The sequence below is a fragment of the Salmo salar genome, chromosome 06 (genome assembly GCF_965601325.2).
Source record: "Salmo salar chromosome 06, fSalSal1, whole genome shotgun sequence".
Taxonomy (NCBI): domain Eukaryota; kingdom Metazoa; phylum Chordata; class Actinopteri; order Salmoniformes; family Salmonidae; genus Salmo; species Salmo salar.
Window position 1 is genome coordinate 38509432 of NC_138296.1, and position 13882 is coordinate 38523313.

Genomic DNA, 13882 nt, shown 5'->3' on the forward strand with positions numbered 1-13882 from the left:
ATCAGAATGTACAGGCAATGGAAAGCATCGCCACAACCTGGAGTAGCAAAGACCCTGTTTAGCCTGTACTATTTCTTTTAAATATACATTAGGCATGTGTATGAGGTACATTTAAAAAAACAACATTAAAATGACATTTAAAATTGAAACATTATCAAAAGATTATGGTCATACAAATGCATTCTGTTCATACAAAGTACACTGTTTTATTAAATATAATTTAACAAAGTTGAACTGCAAAAATAAATGTTTAAAGGAGTTATTTTTCATCCCATTAGTGAATGATTCTTTGCAGCAATTCATTTTAGGCTGACTACGGCTTTAAGGAATGCCGGAGCAATCACATCTAGTGCAAAAAGTGCAGTGTAATGGGGAGGTGTAATGGGGATCGTTTTTTTTCACTTGGGAATAAAATTCATATACTCTGCATCAGAGGCTTCTCTTAATTCTTATCCACTCTCATCCACAGTCCAAGAGTCTCCATCTCTTACCCGTAATCTTCATTAATTTATTTGTACAATTAAGAGACATTCCATTGTGGCTCAATGTGTATTTGTTAACAAATATAGACCTATTTGTTCCTTCCTTACAGGGTGACCCCGAGTCCAACTCAGTTCTTCTTTAGAGAGCCTTTGCTCTTAGAATCTTTATGACTTAGCATCTTCAGCATCTTCATGGGCTTGAACCTTGCCCTTAACGTCTTCAGGTCCTTCCCAGACTCTTTTTTTAAATCTGAGGAGGGAGAAATAGTGATACCATGATCAAATTCTGAGAAATGAAGGAGTCTGAGGTGTAGTATTGAGGGAATAGGAATGAAAGAGAGTGTGAACAGACACGAGAAAACAGGAAAGACAACAACAAAATAAACACTCTAAGAAAATACTTTCCCCTCACCTTTCTTCTTGATCATGGAAAACAGAGCATCTTCTTCTTTTTCCCTGAAAAAGACAAACCATTGGTAGGTATGAGCAAGAGCATCAAACATCTGCTTTATGAAATTTGTCTGAGTCAATGGCCCTTGGTATTCATCTATGAGTTTTTCATGCACCTTTGCCTGTCCTGATCCAAGCTGTTGATGATATGGTTCCTCTGTTCAATGATGGTGACAAGCTCCTCCATCAACTGCTGGTCCCTATAACGGTCATCCTTACTCCACTTACACTCTGGGTTGGATGATGATTGAGGAGGAGATGAGGAGAGACAAACAATTAGATTAGTCAAATAACAACACATAACACATAATTAATAATAGCAGACTGATAATTGCTGAGGAGTAGTAGATAATTGAGGGACGGTCGTGTGAAGACTGGCCACTCACCTGGTTTGTTGAGGAGACATCTCAGTTCATATTCCACGTCTGCCTGTCTCTCCTCTAAATTCTGTTGCTTGGCCCTTGGAGTGCACATACAAATACATCAGGTCCATAAATATTTCATTTACAACACCGCCCATATGTTGGGAATGATAAAAGAAGCAGAGATAATAAAGGTGTTATGAAGGTGCTGTCTTGCTTTGATATCATTTCAGGTCAGTGCACTTACATGTATACCAGCTCTGCGTCCCTGCGCACAAGCATGTGTTTCTCATGTATTAGAGTGAACCAGTCCACCAACATGTCCTCCTCTTCCTGGTCTGAAACAAACAGGTGGATGACACTAGTCTTATCAATAACAATTAATCTCTCACAACAACAATTTATATGATAACCGGAAGAATTACTTGGATGTTAATAATAAGCAGACTACAGACACGTACAACTACAGACACTCACCATTCTGGCAGTCTCTCAAGCTTCTCTCCATCTCCACCCCTCTCAGCTCCAGCCTGTCCATTTGTTTCTCCAGCTCCCCCAGCTCCACCTGCAGCTCCTCCACTGGGACATAGTTGTCTGTCTGCACCTGAGGAGACATGCATGTGTACTAGGGGACTGTTCTGATTTGGAGAAAACACTGGACAATGGGTTCATTTCATTACACTGAGATATCCTCTCACCTTCCTCTTGATGAGGGGGAAGCCATGTCCAGGGGCAGGCTTGGATTTGGGGAACTCAGAGGGGGAGACTTTACGATTGAAAGGGTTCTCCTTACACACCTGCTAAATTGGAGATTGAAGACATTTCTGTGAAATCCACAATTGTAATATTCAAGCACACACAGTCCAAGCAGCTATCTCGAGTAGGCTATAACCTACAGTATAGGGCCGATGTTGTTATGCAGGATTGTTGTCTTTTTTGTTGTTGTCATGTTGTCTTTTATGTTAACATGTTGGAAAATAGTTTCAGTCTGAAACTCACTTAACCTGATATCTTTGCATAATATGTATGTGTTGTGTAATACAAGCTTATATGTTCTGTATTTTGGGCAGGTTGAGCAGTGACATAGATATCAGTGGAGACTAAAGAGCAGCATTATACCTTACTGTGAGAGGGGGTGGGCACCAGGCCAGAGTCACTCACTTCAGACACACTAGGGAGCGATGGGGGTCTGAGCAGGGAGGGACTGGCTGCTGCTCCATTGGTTGACAAGGTTGGTGGGGGGTGGCTTCGAGTACAGGCTGAACTAGTGGAGATTGCTGGCACAGACACACTTTTGGGCAAAGAGAGGCTCTGGGCTATATCTGATTTGCCAAGAGCACTTGGTGCTCCAGTTACCCTGCATATGCTATCAGCTCCAGCTAAATTAGACACACTAAGTGAACCGGCAGAAGCTTCAGAAACACCATATGAACTAGCTTCTCCAGTTAAAATAGATATGTTAGGTGCACTAACTGCTCCTACTAAACCTCCAAACCCACTAGCTCCAGCTAGAACAGATACACCAAGTGATCTGGCTACTTCAGCTAGATTAGATACATCAAGGGAACTAGCAGCCTCAGCCAAGTAAGATGAACTTGTGGTTTTAGCTTCAGTCAAATTAGACAAACCAAGTGAACTAGCTGCTTTGGACAAGTTGGTTGATTCTCCAACATCTGCTAAATTACATACATCAAGTGCGCAAGCTGCTTCAGCCATGTTAGCTATCCCACCAACATCAGCTGACTCAGATATACCAATTGAACAAGGTTCTTCAGCTAAATTAGATACAGGAAGTGAGCATCCTGCTTCAGCTAAACTTTCTTTCCTTGGTGCATTAGAAATTTCAGGTAAATTTACTGTGTCATCCGCTCCAGCAATGCTAAACTTGTCAACTACTCTGGATGTGTCCTCTAAATTAGCTTGGCAATGTGAGCTGGCTGCTTCAGCTAACTGACAGGTACCACACCATGTCTGGCTGGTTACCATTGAGGGCTGTGCTTGGCCTTCAGCACCACTCATTGTGTTATCTTCCCCTGTGTAATCATCACCAGCCTCCTCATCCTCAAACTCCCCAAAGGGGTTGGGAGGGGGTTCTCTCATTCTGTACCAACTCCCTCTGAGGGAGGGTATAGAGCCTGAGCGTGGGGGCTTGGGCATACTAGGGGGCGGGGCAGGGGGCAGCTTTGGCCAGGGCCCTGGCTGGACAAGCTCCAGCCACGGTGGGTCTTTGGGTTTACGGGGCCCACTGGGTTGGCCAAACCTGATGTCAAAAGTTAAAAGAAATAAATAGGCATTAATTGGACAATTCTACTCAAAGTTACATAACGTGCTATGTCTGATGAACAAACTTACCTGCGAGAAGGATTGGGTAAAGTTTTATTATCAACTGGGTAACCTGCAGAGAGAGGGAGATGGACAGAGTAACATTTAGTGGATATGTTTCAAATGAGGAGAAGATGGGGAGTCTACACAGAATTGAGTGTACTGAAATATTCTGATAACAATGACATACTCTTCATACAGTCGTAAAGTGAGGTCAGAATTGAGAAGTTGGAGTCAGTAGTTAGTCTTACTCACCAGAAACAAGGGGGCTGTCCATGGCTTTAGGTGGACGGGTTCTGGGTGCAGGACGAGGAGGGGTGGAGTCTAATATCCGTCTGGGTGCAGGAACTGGCCGTCCAGGGCTTGCAGAAGCCGAACCGCTGTCTGGTGTTACAGTGAGTCTTTCTATTGTCTGAATGGGCCGTGTCCCTGCTTCTTCAAGCTTTCCCTCTTCTACAGTGGGCTTTGGAGGACGGGGTGGCCTTGGCTTCTTGAGTGTGTCGTGCCTTGTCTTTCTCTCACCTCCCTCCGTCTCTGTCTCTCCTCTTCCAAAAATAACTGTCTCATCTGAGTCTGTTTTTCCAATAAAATCAGAGAGATCGGGGTTGTCTGTTAATCCACCCTGAGATAGTGTCACCTCCTGCTCATCTAATTTGGGCAGATTCTCTATTGATCCAGTTTGTTTACTGTAGTCGGGGCGGGCATTTTGACTGGCTGTCAAGTGATGGGTGCAGACCAAGGAGCCAACTTCACTCCCCTCTTTGTAAGACCCTGGTAAGAGAGTGCTGCTGCACACACTGCATCTGAAAGAGAAACACAGGATGACATGAGAGGGACACAAATCACAGATTATATTTCACTGTCTGTAGATAAGGATAAGCCAGCGTTGCCTTCTGAGCAGTGGTGTTACCTGAAGCAGCTGCGGTGGTAGAGTTTCCCCTCAGTGACATGTCTCTGCACCAGGTGGACGTGCTCCGTGCACGAGGCACAAATGCTGCATGGCCTGCCACTGTTGGATCGCTCCTCTGTCCTTGACTGTTGAGCAGGGGAGGTCAGCCAATGGCAACAACAAAGAAGAAGAAATGTGAGAATTTGGGAAGAGGAGATTCAGATAAATAACTTTGTGAACAGAGTTGAGATTAAGTAATAAAAAATGTATAAAAAATTCAAATAAAAATAGCTTCATAACAACTTTATTATATTACCTTAGCTGGCTGCAAACCTCCAAGAGAGTCAGGTTGTGTCTTGGAGTGACTGGAGCACTCTGCGACATATGGCGTCTTCAAACTGGCTGGACCGGCTGCTTAGTAAAGACGCACACTTTGAATACACACACATTTGACAAACAAAGACAGGTGGAACCAACCATGTGCTGTTTTACCAATTTGACTAAGACACAATTTAACCACACACCATGAGACTTCTTGTTGAAGCAGTGGTAGTAATGGGAGAGGTAAGTGATGATGCTTAGCCGGTCTGGCACCTCTGTGGACACCATGTCCTTAGCATCCAGCAATGCAGGGATGCCCAGCTTTGACTGTGCAACCTCAAATGCCTGGTAGGAGACAGGGATCAATAATTAAATGCCAGACAAATAGGACAATATAAACAGATGTAGTGCAATGTATGAACATAAACATGCATTGAGACAGTTAGGCATGCATGCAGGTAAAACATAATTAAGTAAAACTCACCAGATGGTTGTTTTCATAAACATTATCTTTGGAGAGGGAGTTGAAGTCTCTGGTGCAAAAGCAGAATAGAACTATGTGATACAAATGATGGGCCATCACAGACCCCTTAATAATAATTTGACCAACAACATTGGGATGTAATGAAGAGGAGGGAGGGAGGGATTGGGTATTTTATTAGGATCCCAATTCACAGCAGCTACTCTTCCTGGGGTCCACACAAAACATGAAATATTACATAATACAGAACATTAATAGACAAATACAGCTGAAGGACAGAACTACATAAATGTGAAACGTCACACACAGCCTACATAACAATACATACACAATATCTAAGTGAAATAGAGGAGAGGCGTTGTGTCGTGAGGTGTTGTTTTATCTGCTGTTGTTTTTTTAAAACAGGTTTGCTGTTCACTTGAACAATCTGTGATGGAAGGGAGTTCCATGCAATCATGGCACTATATAATACTGTACATATTCTTGAATTTGTTCTGGATTTGGGGACTGTGAAAAGACCCCTGGTGGCATGTCTGGTTGGGTAAGTGTGTGTGTCAGTGCTGTGTGTAAGTCGACTATGTAAACAATTTGTAATTTTCAACACAATGTTTCTTATGAAAACAAGAAAGTGTCTCTCTTCTTTTAGCCAAGAGAGACTGCCATGTATAGTATTGCTATTAGCCCTCTGATTACAGTTTAGAGCAAGACGTGCTGCTCTGTTCTGGGCCAGCTGCAGTTTTTCTAGGTCCTTCTTTGCAGAACCTGACCATATGACCGGGCAATAATCAAGATAAGATAAAACTAGAGCCTGCAGGACTTGCTATGTGGAGTGTGGTGTAAAAAGCAGAACATCTCTTTATCACGGACAGACCTCTCCCCATCTTCACAACCATTGAATAAATATGTTTTGACCATGACAGTTTACAATCCAAGGTAACACCAAGTAATTGAGTCCCCTCAACTTGCTCAACAACCACATTATTCATTATCAGATTCAGCTGAGGTCTAGAATTTATGGAGTGATTTGTACCAGATACAATGCTCTTAGTTTTAGAGATGTTCAGGACTAGTTTATTACAGGCCAACCATTCTAAAACTGACTGCAAATCTCTGTTCAGGGTTCCAGTGATTTCACTAGCTGCAGTTGCTGACGCATGAAGGGTTCAATCATCCCCATACATAGACACACAGGCTCTGTTTAATGCCAGTGACAGGTCATTAGTAAAAATAGAAAAAAGTAGAGGGCCAAGAGAGCTGCCCTGCGGCACACCACAATTTACATGTTTAACATTAGAGACGTTTCCATTAAAGAATGGAGGGGGGAGAGGAAAGGATAGAGGAAGATTAAGGAGAGTTAATTTGGAGTTTAGGCCATGCTGTGGTTCCGTGTATCAGGGCAGACAAATCCACTGTGACAGGATTCAGGTCCCTGCTACAGCTACAGATTAGAGTTGGCCAGCCGCTCTGGATCAGCCTAAAGACAGGCAGGAACTGAGTCCTATAGGCCTACTGTCAACAATGTACTCACATACAACACACTGACTGGGGCAGAGCTACAGGGGTAGGATTGTGTGCGTCTCCCACACAGTAGAGAGGATGGGGAAGCTCACAGGAGAGTTCACATTCCTATTCTAATTTATTTTCTATACTTACATCAAATCAGGTCGGTGTTTGTGGATAATGGCACAAAACGCCAATCCATCTCTGAATGAAGAAGACATGTTCCTTATCTCCACATTGGGGTAATTTTCGCATTTTATGCGACACCATTCTTGTAAAGCTTTCAATGACCCCATGATAGAATTTCACCCTCCCATGTTAAATTGAGAAAGTCAACAACCACTTCAACCTCAACCTGTCAGATACTGGATATTCAACCCTGTGTAGCACACCCACTAGCTACGTTAGCTTGTTGGCTATATTTGTCGACCAAGTCAAACCAAGTTCAACATTGTTTTTACTGAGAAAACATATGTGACTTCACTGTAATTTGCTTCCAATGTGTTGTTCCCCCAAATTCTCTAATCTCAGCGAAGTAGATCCTTGAAGTAAAAAAAATAGCGAGCAACGTCCACTTTCGCGGGTTGATTTGCTGTAAAATGTTGACACAACAATAAATCTCTTCACTCAAGTATTTTTTTCATTCGAATCACTTTTGGGTTACATTTTCATAAATGTGTTACGTTGTTTAGCGATCGTGGCTTTCCGAGATAATGTACTATCCCGAAGAGTTGATCACACAGAATAAACACCAAAACAAACCCGTTACTGTACCACACCGTAACTGTACTGACTACACACGTACAGCAGTACACCTTTGTGCCGATAGAGGGTAGAGAAAACCGGTAGAAATCTGAAACTGGTTGCACAGGTTTGCAATAAACAACTACAGTATGATCGAGAAGGTTCATTAGAAAGTATGATAACCGTTTTTCGGTGTTATATATTCTATGCGCCAGTGCCAGCTGCCATTGTGTCCATCATCCACCCATCACTGTTGGAGAGGTGAGAAGAGGAGCTCTCAAATTTGTTCCTCGCGAGACACTTTCATGGTAAAGAGAATTCCCGTAGTGATGGCGGCGCCGCCTGACACTGACAGTTTGGAGTCACGTATCAGTAAGTCTTTTTTAAAGTTATTTTGGTTGTATAGAGGGCTATTGGAGCATGCATCCTTGGGAAAATAACCGTGTCGCAGTCGACCGAGATGACAGTTTAAGCAAAATCAAGGTGCAAACTGAGAGGGACTGTAACGTTAGACCTCTCATAAACAGCAAGCAAGCAAGCTAGCTAGCTGTTTGGCTAGCTAGCCAGATAGATTCCCAGAACCACCTAGACTAGAGAGAATGCATCAAACTCTTGCTAGATACGGGAACGAGCAAGCCACCTATCGTGAATTCATATCCTGCCAGTGACTATACGCTTAGCTATGTGACAGTGTGCTGTCAAATGCAGGAAGCCTAGCTCACTCGGTCAGTGGGAGAACTGGAGTTGGAGTCCCTTGCAAAGTCGTGTCCAAAGTACTGCTGGAAAGCTAAAGTACTTGCTATTATCTGTTTTTAAAACAGTTGTGCTACAGAGTTGATTGATGTTCATCTCGATTTTTGACAGTTCCCTGAATTAAACATGGATATGTGTCACTATCGAAAAATATTCAGATTAACCTTTACTTCCCCTTTCCCCAATTTCCTTAATTCTCCCATTAGACAAGGCCACAAACCCACTTAACAGAGACACAGATTGGGACAGCATCCAGGCCTTCTGTGACCAGCTCAACAATGATTTGGAGGGGTATGTGAATGTCAGTGTCTCATAACATGTGCATGTCTTAGCAAAATTGTTTTCACCTCTCAGGAGTAGCTGTACTGAGTACACGCTTGTTACTTAAAGCTGCAATATGAAACTTTTTGGGCTATGTCCAAATTCACATAGGAATGTGAGTTGTAGATCTGTCATTCTCATTGAAAGCAAGTCTAAGAAGTGGTAGATTTGTTCTATGTGTGCTATTTCTATGCGTCCCATTCCGAAGTTTCGTTTTTTTGCATCTTACCATTCGGTTTTGTACACCAGCTTCATACAATATACAATATTTGTCGTTATTGAAAATATATTTCACAGATGTTTAGATGGTACAATGATTCTCTACACTATACATCGCTTGTTTTGCCACATAAACTGAATTTAGGTAAACTTAGAATTTTTGGAAACCAGGAAATGGCAGAGCGATTTCTTTATATTCCACCTTTAAGATTTCTGACACTGACCCTGTGCTGACATCTGTGTCATTCAATAAAAACATGGTGTTTTCTAGAGTAGAGGGAGAGGTACAATTGCATGTCATACAATAGTCAATGGTAGATAGATTTGCTGCCAAATTCAGCCACATCAAAGTCTTTATTTTCCATTACAGACCCCAGCTGGCCACCAGGCTACTGGCTCACAAGATCCAATCACCTCAGGAGTGGGAGGCCATGCAGGCACTCGTGGTGAGTTGAGTGATGGCAGTGTGTTGGAAAAGGAATCCGAGCCAATACAATTGACAGCCTTCTGTGTAGTGTGTGTGCGCCTACATTCATATTGAAGAAATGAATTGTGTGACTCATTTGTGATGTGTGTACAACCAGGTGCTAGAGATGTGCATGAAGAGCTGTGGGGAAAGGTTCCACAGTGAGGTGGGCAAGTTTCGCTTCCTCAATGAGCTCATCAAAGTGGTCTCTCCAAAGGTAATGATTGGCTCTGTCTGTGCCTTTCACTGAGCAAGTCTGTTAAAATTGCATAAGCTCTCACTCAGCATGTTCCTGCTCTCTCCCTCAGTACCTTGGCACCCGGGCTCCAGAGCCAGTGAAGAAGAAGGTGTTGGAGCTCATCTATAGTTGGACACTGGGGCTGCCTGACGAGGCAAAGATTGCTGATGCCTACCAGATGCTTAAAAAACAGGGTGAGCTGTTCTATACTTAGTGACTGCAGTGTAGCTATGATAGTGATGGACGCACAGTTGTTAATGTTATGTTTACCTTGGTTTGTGTTGTTTTTTTTTTTATCCAGGCATTGTCAAACAGGACCCAGTTCTTCCAGCTGACAAACTCCTCCTGCTTCCACCTCCCAGACCAAAAAATGCCATATTTGAGGATGAGGAGAAGTCAAAGGTAAGGCATTGTTAAACAAAAGAAACATAAAACACATTTTTTTTCAAATTTTGCATTACAAATGTGATTCACCATGCATTCTCTACTCCATTTACTACCCCTCTCCCTAACTTTAAATTCTTCCTCCTCCCTGGTGTCTTGGTAGACACTGACTCGCCTGTTGAACAGCACTCACCCTGAGGACCTGAAAGCAGCCAACAAACTGATCCAGGAAATGGTGCAGGAGGTACAGTCTCTTTTCTCAAGCTCACCTAAATGTATGAATAAAGTAGATATATAGGCTGTTACATTACAGTAATACAGAGATGTACATCGCACAGTGTGAACTGTATTATCTGGTCTGTGTGTGTTAGTATGGGAGAGAAAGTGAATGCCTAAGTGCTTTAGTACTATACTGTCATGTAAGGGGACTGAGTGAGAAAGTGGGCGCTCTGCCCTGAGGGTTGTCTCCTTGTCAGAATCATTCAGTGCTTTCATGACTCCTTTAGTTTAGGGACAAAGGATACTTTTCTTCCCCCTCCTCCCTCCCTGGTTTCTTCTTCCTGACGTGTGTGTGTGTGTGTGTGTGTGTGTGTGTGTGTGTCTCAGGACCAGAAGCGGGCGGAGAAGTTGTCCAAGCGTGTGAACGCCATCCAGGATGTGAACGAGTGTGTCAGCCTACTGACTCAGCTGCTGGAGGTCTATGACAGGACCACCAACCCACAGAGCAATGCAGAGCTCATCCAGGTCTGTGGCACCTTTACACAAGCAACACCATGCTATGACAAACCAGAGACAACTCCCACAGTGCCATAACCCCATCACCTATATATGATGTATACAAAGCACTACATGCAGATACAGACATTTGATAGTGTGTATTTGTGTGTTAGGACTTGTACCAGCGCTGTGAGAAGATGAGACCCACATTGTTCAGACTGGCCAGTGATACAGAGGACAATGATGAGGCTCTGGGTGAGGTTTCAGACACTCCTCAATGTGTTTAAGTGTATGGTACACAGAGAGAGAAGAATATGTGGGTGACGATATACAGTATATTACAATTGTTTCTCTGTGTGTGTGTGCAGCGGAGATCCTCCAGGCCAACGACAGCCTGACTCAGGTCATCAACCTGTACAGGCAGCAGGTGAAGGGAGAGGTGGTGAACGGGAACAACTCAGCTAATACACGAAGGATCACAGGTGAGCAACAATGGGTCAATGACACATGCATCCATGGGGACGATAGGGTCACTTGACACAAGCTTGGTAGGAGGGGGACTAGAGTATATGATTTCATGCATGGGCTAAAGATTTCCTCTCACTGTACACCTATCTCTTCCAGGAAGTAGTGTGGCGCTACTTGATCTATCGGGATTGGACACGTCACCTCCTTCTTACCCAGAATTCCCCACTCCAACAGACAGCCTAAATGCTCCCTCTCAGGAGATGGGCATCAGTCTCCTTGACGATGAGCTAATGTCACTGGGTAAGGGCAGACAGCATATTACATCAAGTCTTCCAGGACCTCTGCTACTTCCATGTTGTGTGTGTTAATTGTGGGTGACTGACTATCTTTCCCAGGTTTGAGTGAGGGGACCTACACCTCCGACCCGGCCTCCCAGCCTGAGGACTGTACCGCCTGGGACTCTTTCCAGGTGAGGTGGGAACTGAGGACTTCACACAGGGAGACATGATGCATAATATTCCGTTAACACCAAATCCATTGAGTCCCTTTTAGCTTGATAGATTGCCATTACTTAACAAGTGTAACATCTGTGTCTTACACATGGTGTCGCTTTCTTTGCAACAGTCTTCCGACAGTGTGGATATTACTGATATCCCAGCAGCGCCTAGTGTACTACTGAGTCCAGATCCGCTCCCCTACACCCAGCCTCTTTCTACTGGAGCCACGTCTGGAAGCTCAGCCTTAGATGAGTTGGATCTGCTGGGGAAGACGCTGCTGCAGCAGTCCCTACCTCCAGAGGGCCTGCAGGTCAAATGGTAACTAACCCTTCACTATGGGATGATTTTACACCGCAGGAGATGTTTGTGTCAAGTATCTGTGTTATTCTGCCAGTTATGTTGCTGCTTAGTACAGTATTGATGGACCACTGTATTCATTATGATTTTGAAGTCACTTCAAGTGCTGTAGAAGCAAAACAATATTTGAAGAAGCAAAACCTTATATGAAGGACCATGAGGCGCTGACCATGAGGCGCTGACCATGAGGCGCTGACCATGAGGCGCTGACCATGCCAACTTGTTATAACAACATGACAGACACTCAGCAACATTGTTCAACCTTTTATGTTGTACCTTTATCTATTTTCAGGGACAAGCAACCGTTCAAACCTACTTTACGAGATCTCCAGAACAAATCTGGATCCAATCCAAGTCCTACCCCGGCCTTCTCCCCTGAGCACCCGGTGGCTCTCCTAGGTGATAGGTTGTTAGACACCTCTCCGGTTCACACAGTCATTCCCCCTATAGAAATGACCCTGACAGATGTTTTTGTGCCACTTGAGTCCATTAAGCCCAGTAAGTATCTATAATATTTTTAATATCTACTTGCTGTGCTAATAGTGCATCACATTTGAACAGTCTTTTAAGGTCTTTGTTGTATCCAGGCAGCCTGTTGCCTGTGACGGTGTTTGATAGCCACAGTTTGCGGGTGCTCTTCCACTTTGCACGTGACTCTCCGCCCTCTCTTGCTGATGTGCTGGTGGTGATCATCTCCATGCTCTCCTCCGCCCCGGTTCCCGTCAGCAACATCCTCTTCCAGGCCTCTGTCCCTGACGTAAGACCTCTTCTCTCTTCATCTGCCTTTTTCACCTTCAGTTCCATTGTCAGTGTAGGGTTGACATCATGATCTCTGTTGTAGACAATGAGAGTGAAGCTACAGCCCCCATCAGGAACGGAGCTTCCAGCCTTCAACCCAATCCTCCCACCTGCTGCCATCACACAGATCCTGCTGCTGGCCAACCCTCACAAGGTACTAGAATGTGTAGACACTCATTGAAGGCCTGTTATATACCCCTGTGGCATCCCCAACATGAACATTTTCTTGTAATTATAAACTATGAAGCCAAATAGATTTCTGCAACCCTCAATTCTCTTCTTTTCCAGGAGAAGGTGCAGTTGCAATACAAGCTAACCTTCACGCTAGGAGAGGAAGACCATGATGAAAGAGGAGTTGTAGCACAGTTTCCACCTTCAGACACATGGGGCAATCTTTAACATTCAACAGATTGACAAGATGTGGCATCTCACTCAGACACTGCATAAACCTTTTTAAAAATGCTTCTACTGATTACCTTGCTTAGCCAATCTCAACTGTGCGTTTGCTTTATGCTTTGGAGTAATGTCCTCTGTGCAGCTTTACAGAACTTTATTTGGCTGCTTTCAAACATACTATTGCACAGCAGACAGTGTGTCACAGCCTTGTCTTGTTTAACAAATAGTATACATTTTATGAATGGACAACCTATTTGTTTACTTTCATGCTCCGGGAGACATGCAATGGACCCTTTGGGGAAGGCTCATCTTTATCTTTCTTTTTATATAGCTGTAGACTATCCGGCTGAATTACTGTTGAGGTTGTTTACCCCCCCATGCTCCCAGGGTTGCTTACTGTGATAATGGAGCACTCTTCCTCTCCTTCTGCACAGAGAATGGTTTGCCTGATATCCTTGTCATGTAGAATTAGACATTAACACTGAAGTCATATTTAATCTGCCATTTGTGCCTATTTAAGGTTTGTTTTCACTATCATGTCCATTTGGATGGTTTGTTGGTTTTAACTGTTACTCGTTTGATCCATAAATCTTTTCAGACATTGCATATGTGAATTTGGGTATGTGTCTTTTACTCCGCGCTGCTTCATAGATGACCTGTTCCAGGAAGAAATCTGCGTTAAAGATGAATGAATGTTTGTCAAGGCTGCTGAATCAC

At 43.7% G+C, this 13882-nt stretch overlaps 2 protein-coding genes across 3 annotated transcripts; one reads left to right on the plus strand and one right to left on the minus strand.

The window, feature by feature from the left end:
• Window positions 1-181: 181 nt before the first annotated feature.
• On the minus strand, window positions 182-7644 carry LOC106607143 (MICAL-like protein 1). Of its 2 annotated transcripts, none has more exons than XM_014203769.3 (15): window positions 6961-7644; window positions 5311-5359; window positions 5030-5171; window positions 4822-4916; window positions 4527-4651; window positions 3872-4419; window positions 3647-3689; window positions 2414-3554; window positions 1993-2091; window positions 1772-1898; window positions 1542-1632; window positions 1319-1392; window positions 1049-1163; window positions 895-938; window positions 182-732 (listed from the first exon to the last, which is right to left on the minus strand). In XM_014203769.3, exons 1-15 carry the CDS (start codon window positions 7101-7103, stop codon window positions 611-613), a joined length of 2958 nt encoding a protein of 985 aa, XP_014059244.3. In that variant the 5' UTR covers window positions 7104-7644; the 3' UTR covers window positions 182-610. The 2 variants fall into 2 exon arrangements, with proteins under 2 accessions (XP_014059244.3, XP_014059243.3); XM_014203768.3 differs by having other exon boundaries at window positions 1993-2094.
• Window positions 7644-13779, plus strand: LOC106607145 (ADP-ribosylation factor-binding protein GGA1). Its single transcript, XM_014203773.3, has 17 exons — window positions 7644-7923; window positions 8511-8595; window positions 9215-9290; window positions 9429-9527; window positions 9619-9742; window positions 9850-9950; window positions 10096-10176; window positions 10539-10676; window positions 10823-10904; window positions 11018-11131; window positions 11274-11417; window positions 11513-11586; window positions 11742-11932; window positions 12264-12469; window positions 12559-12728; window positions 12813-12923; window positions 13058-13779. Exons 1-17 carry the CDS (start codon window positions 7758-7760, stop codon window positions 13166-13168), a joined length of 2073 nt encoding a protein of 690 aa, XP_014059248.2. The 5' UTR covers window positions 7644-7757; the 3' UTR covers window positions 13169-13779.
• The last annotated feature ends 103 nt before the right edge of the window (window positions 13780-13882 follow it).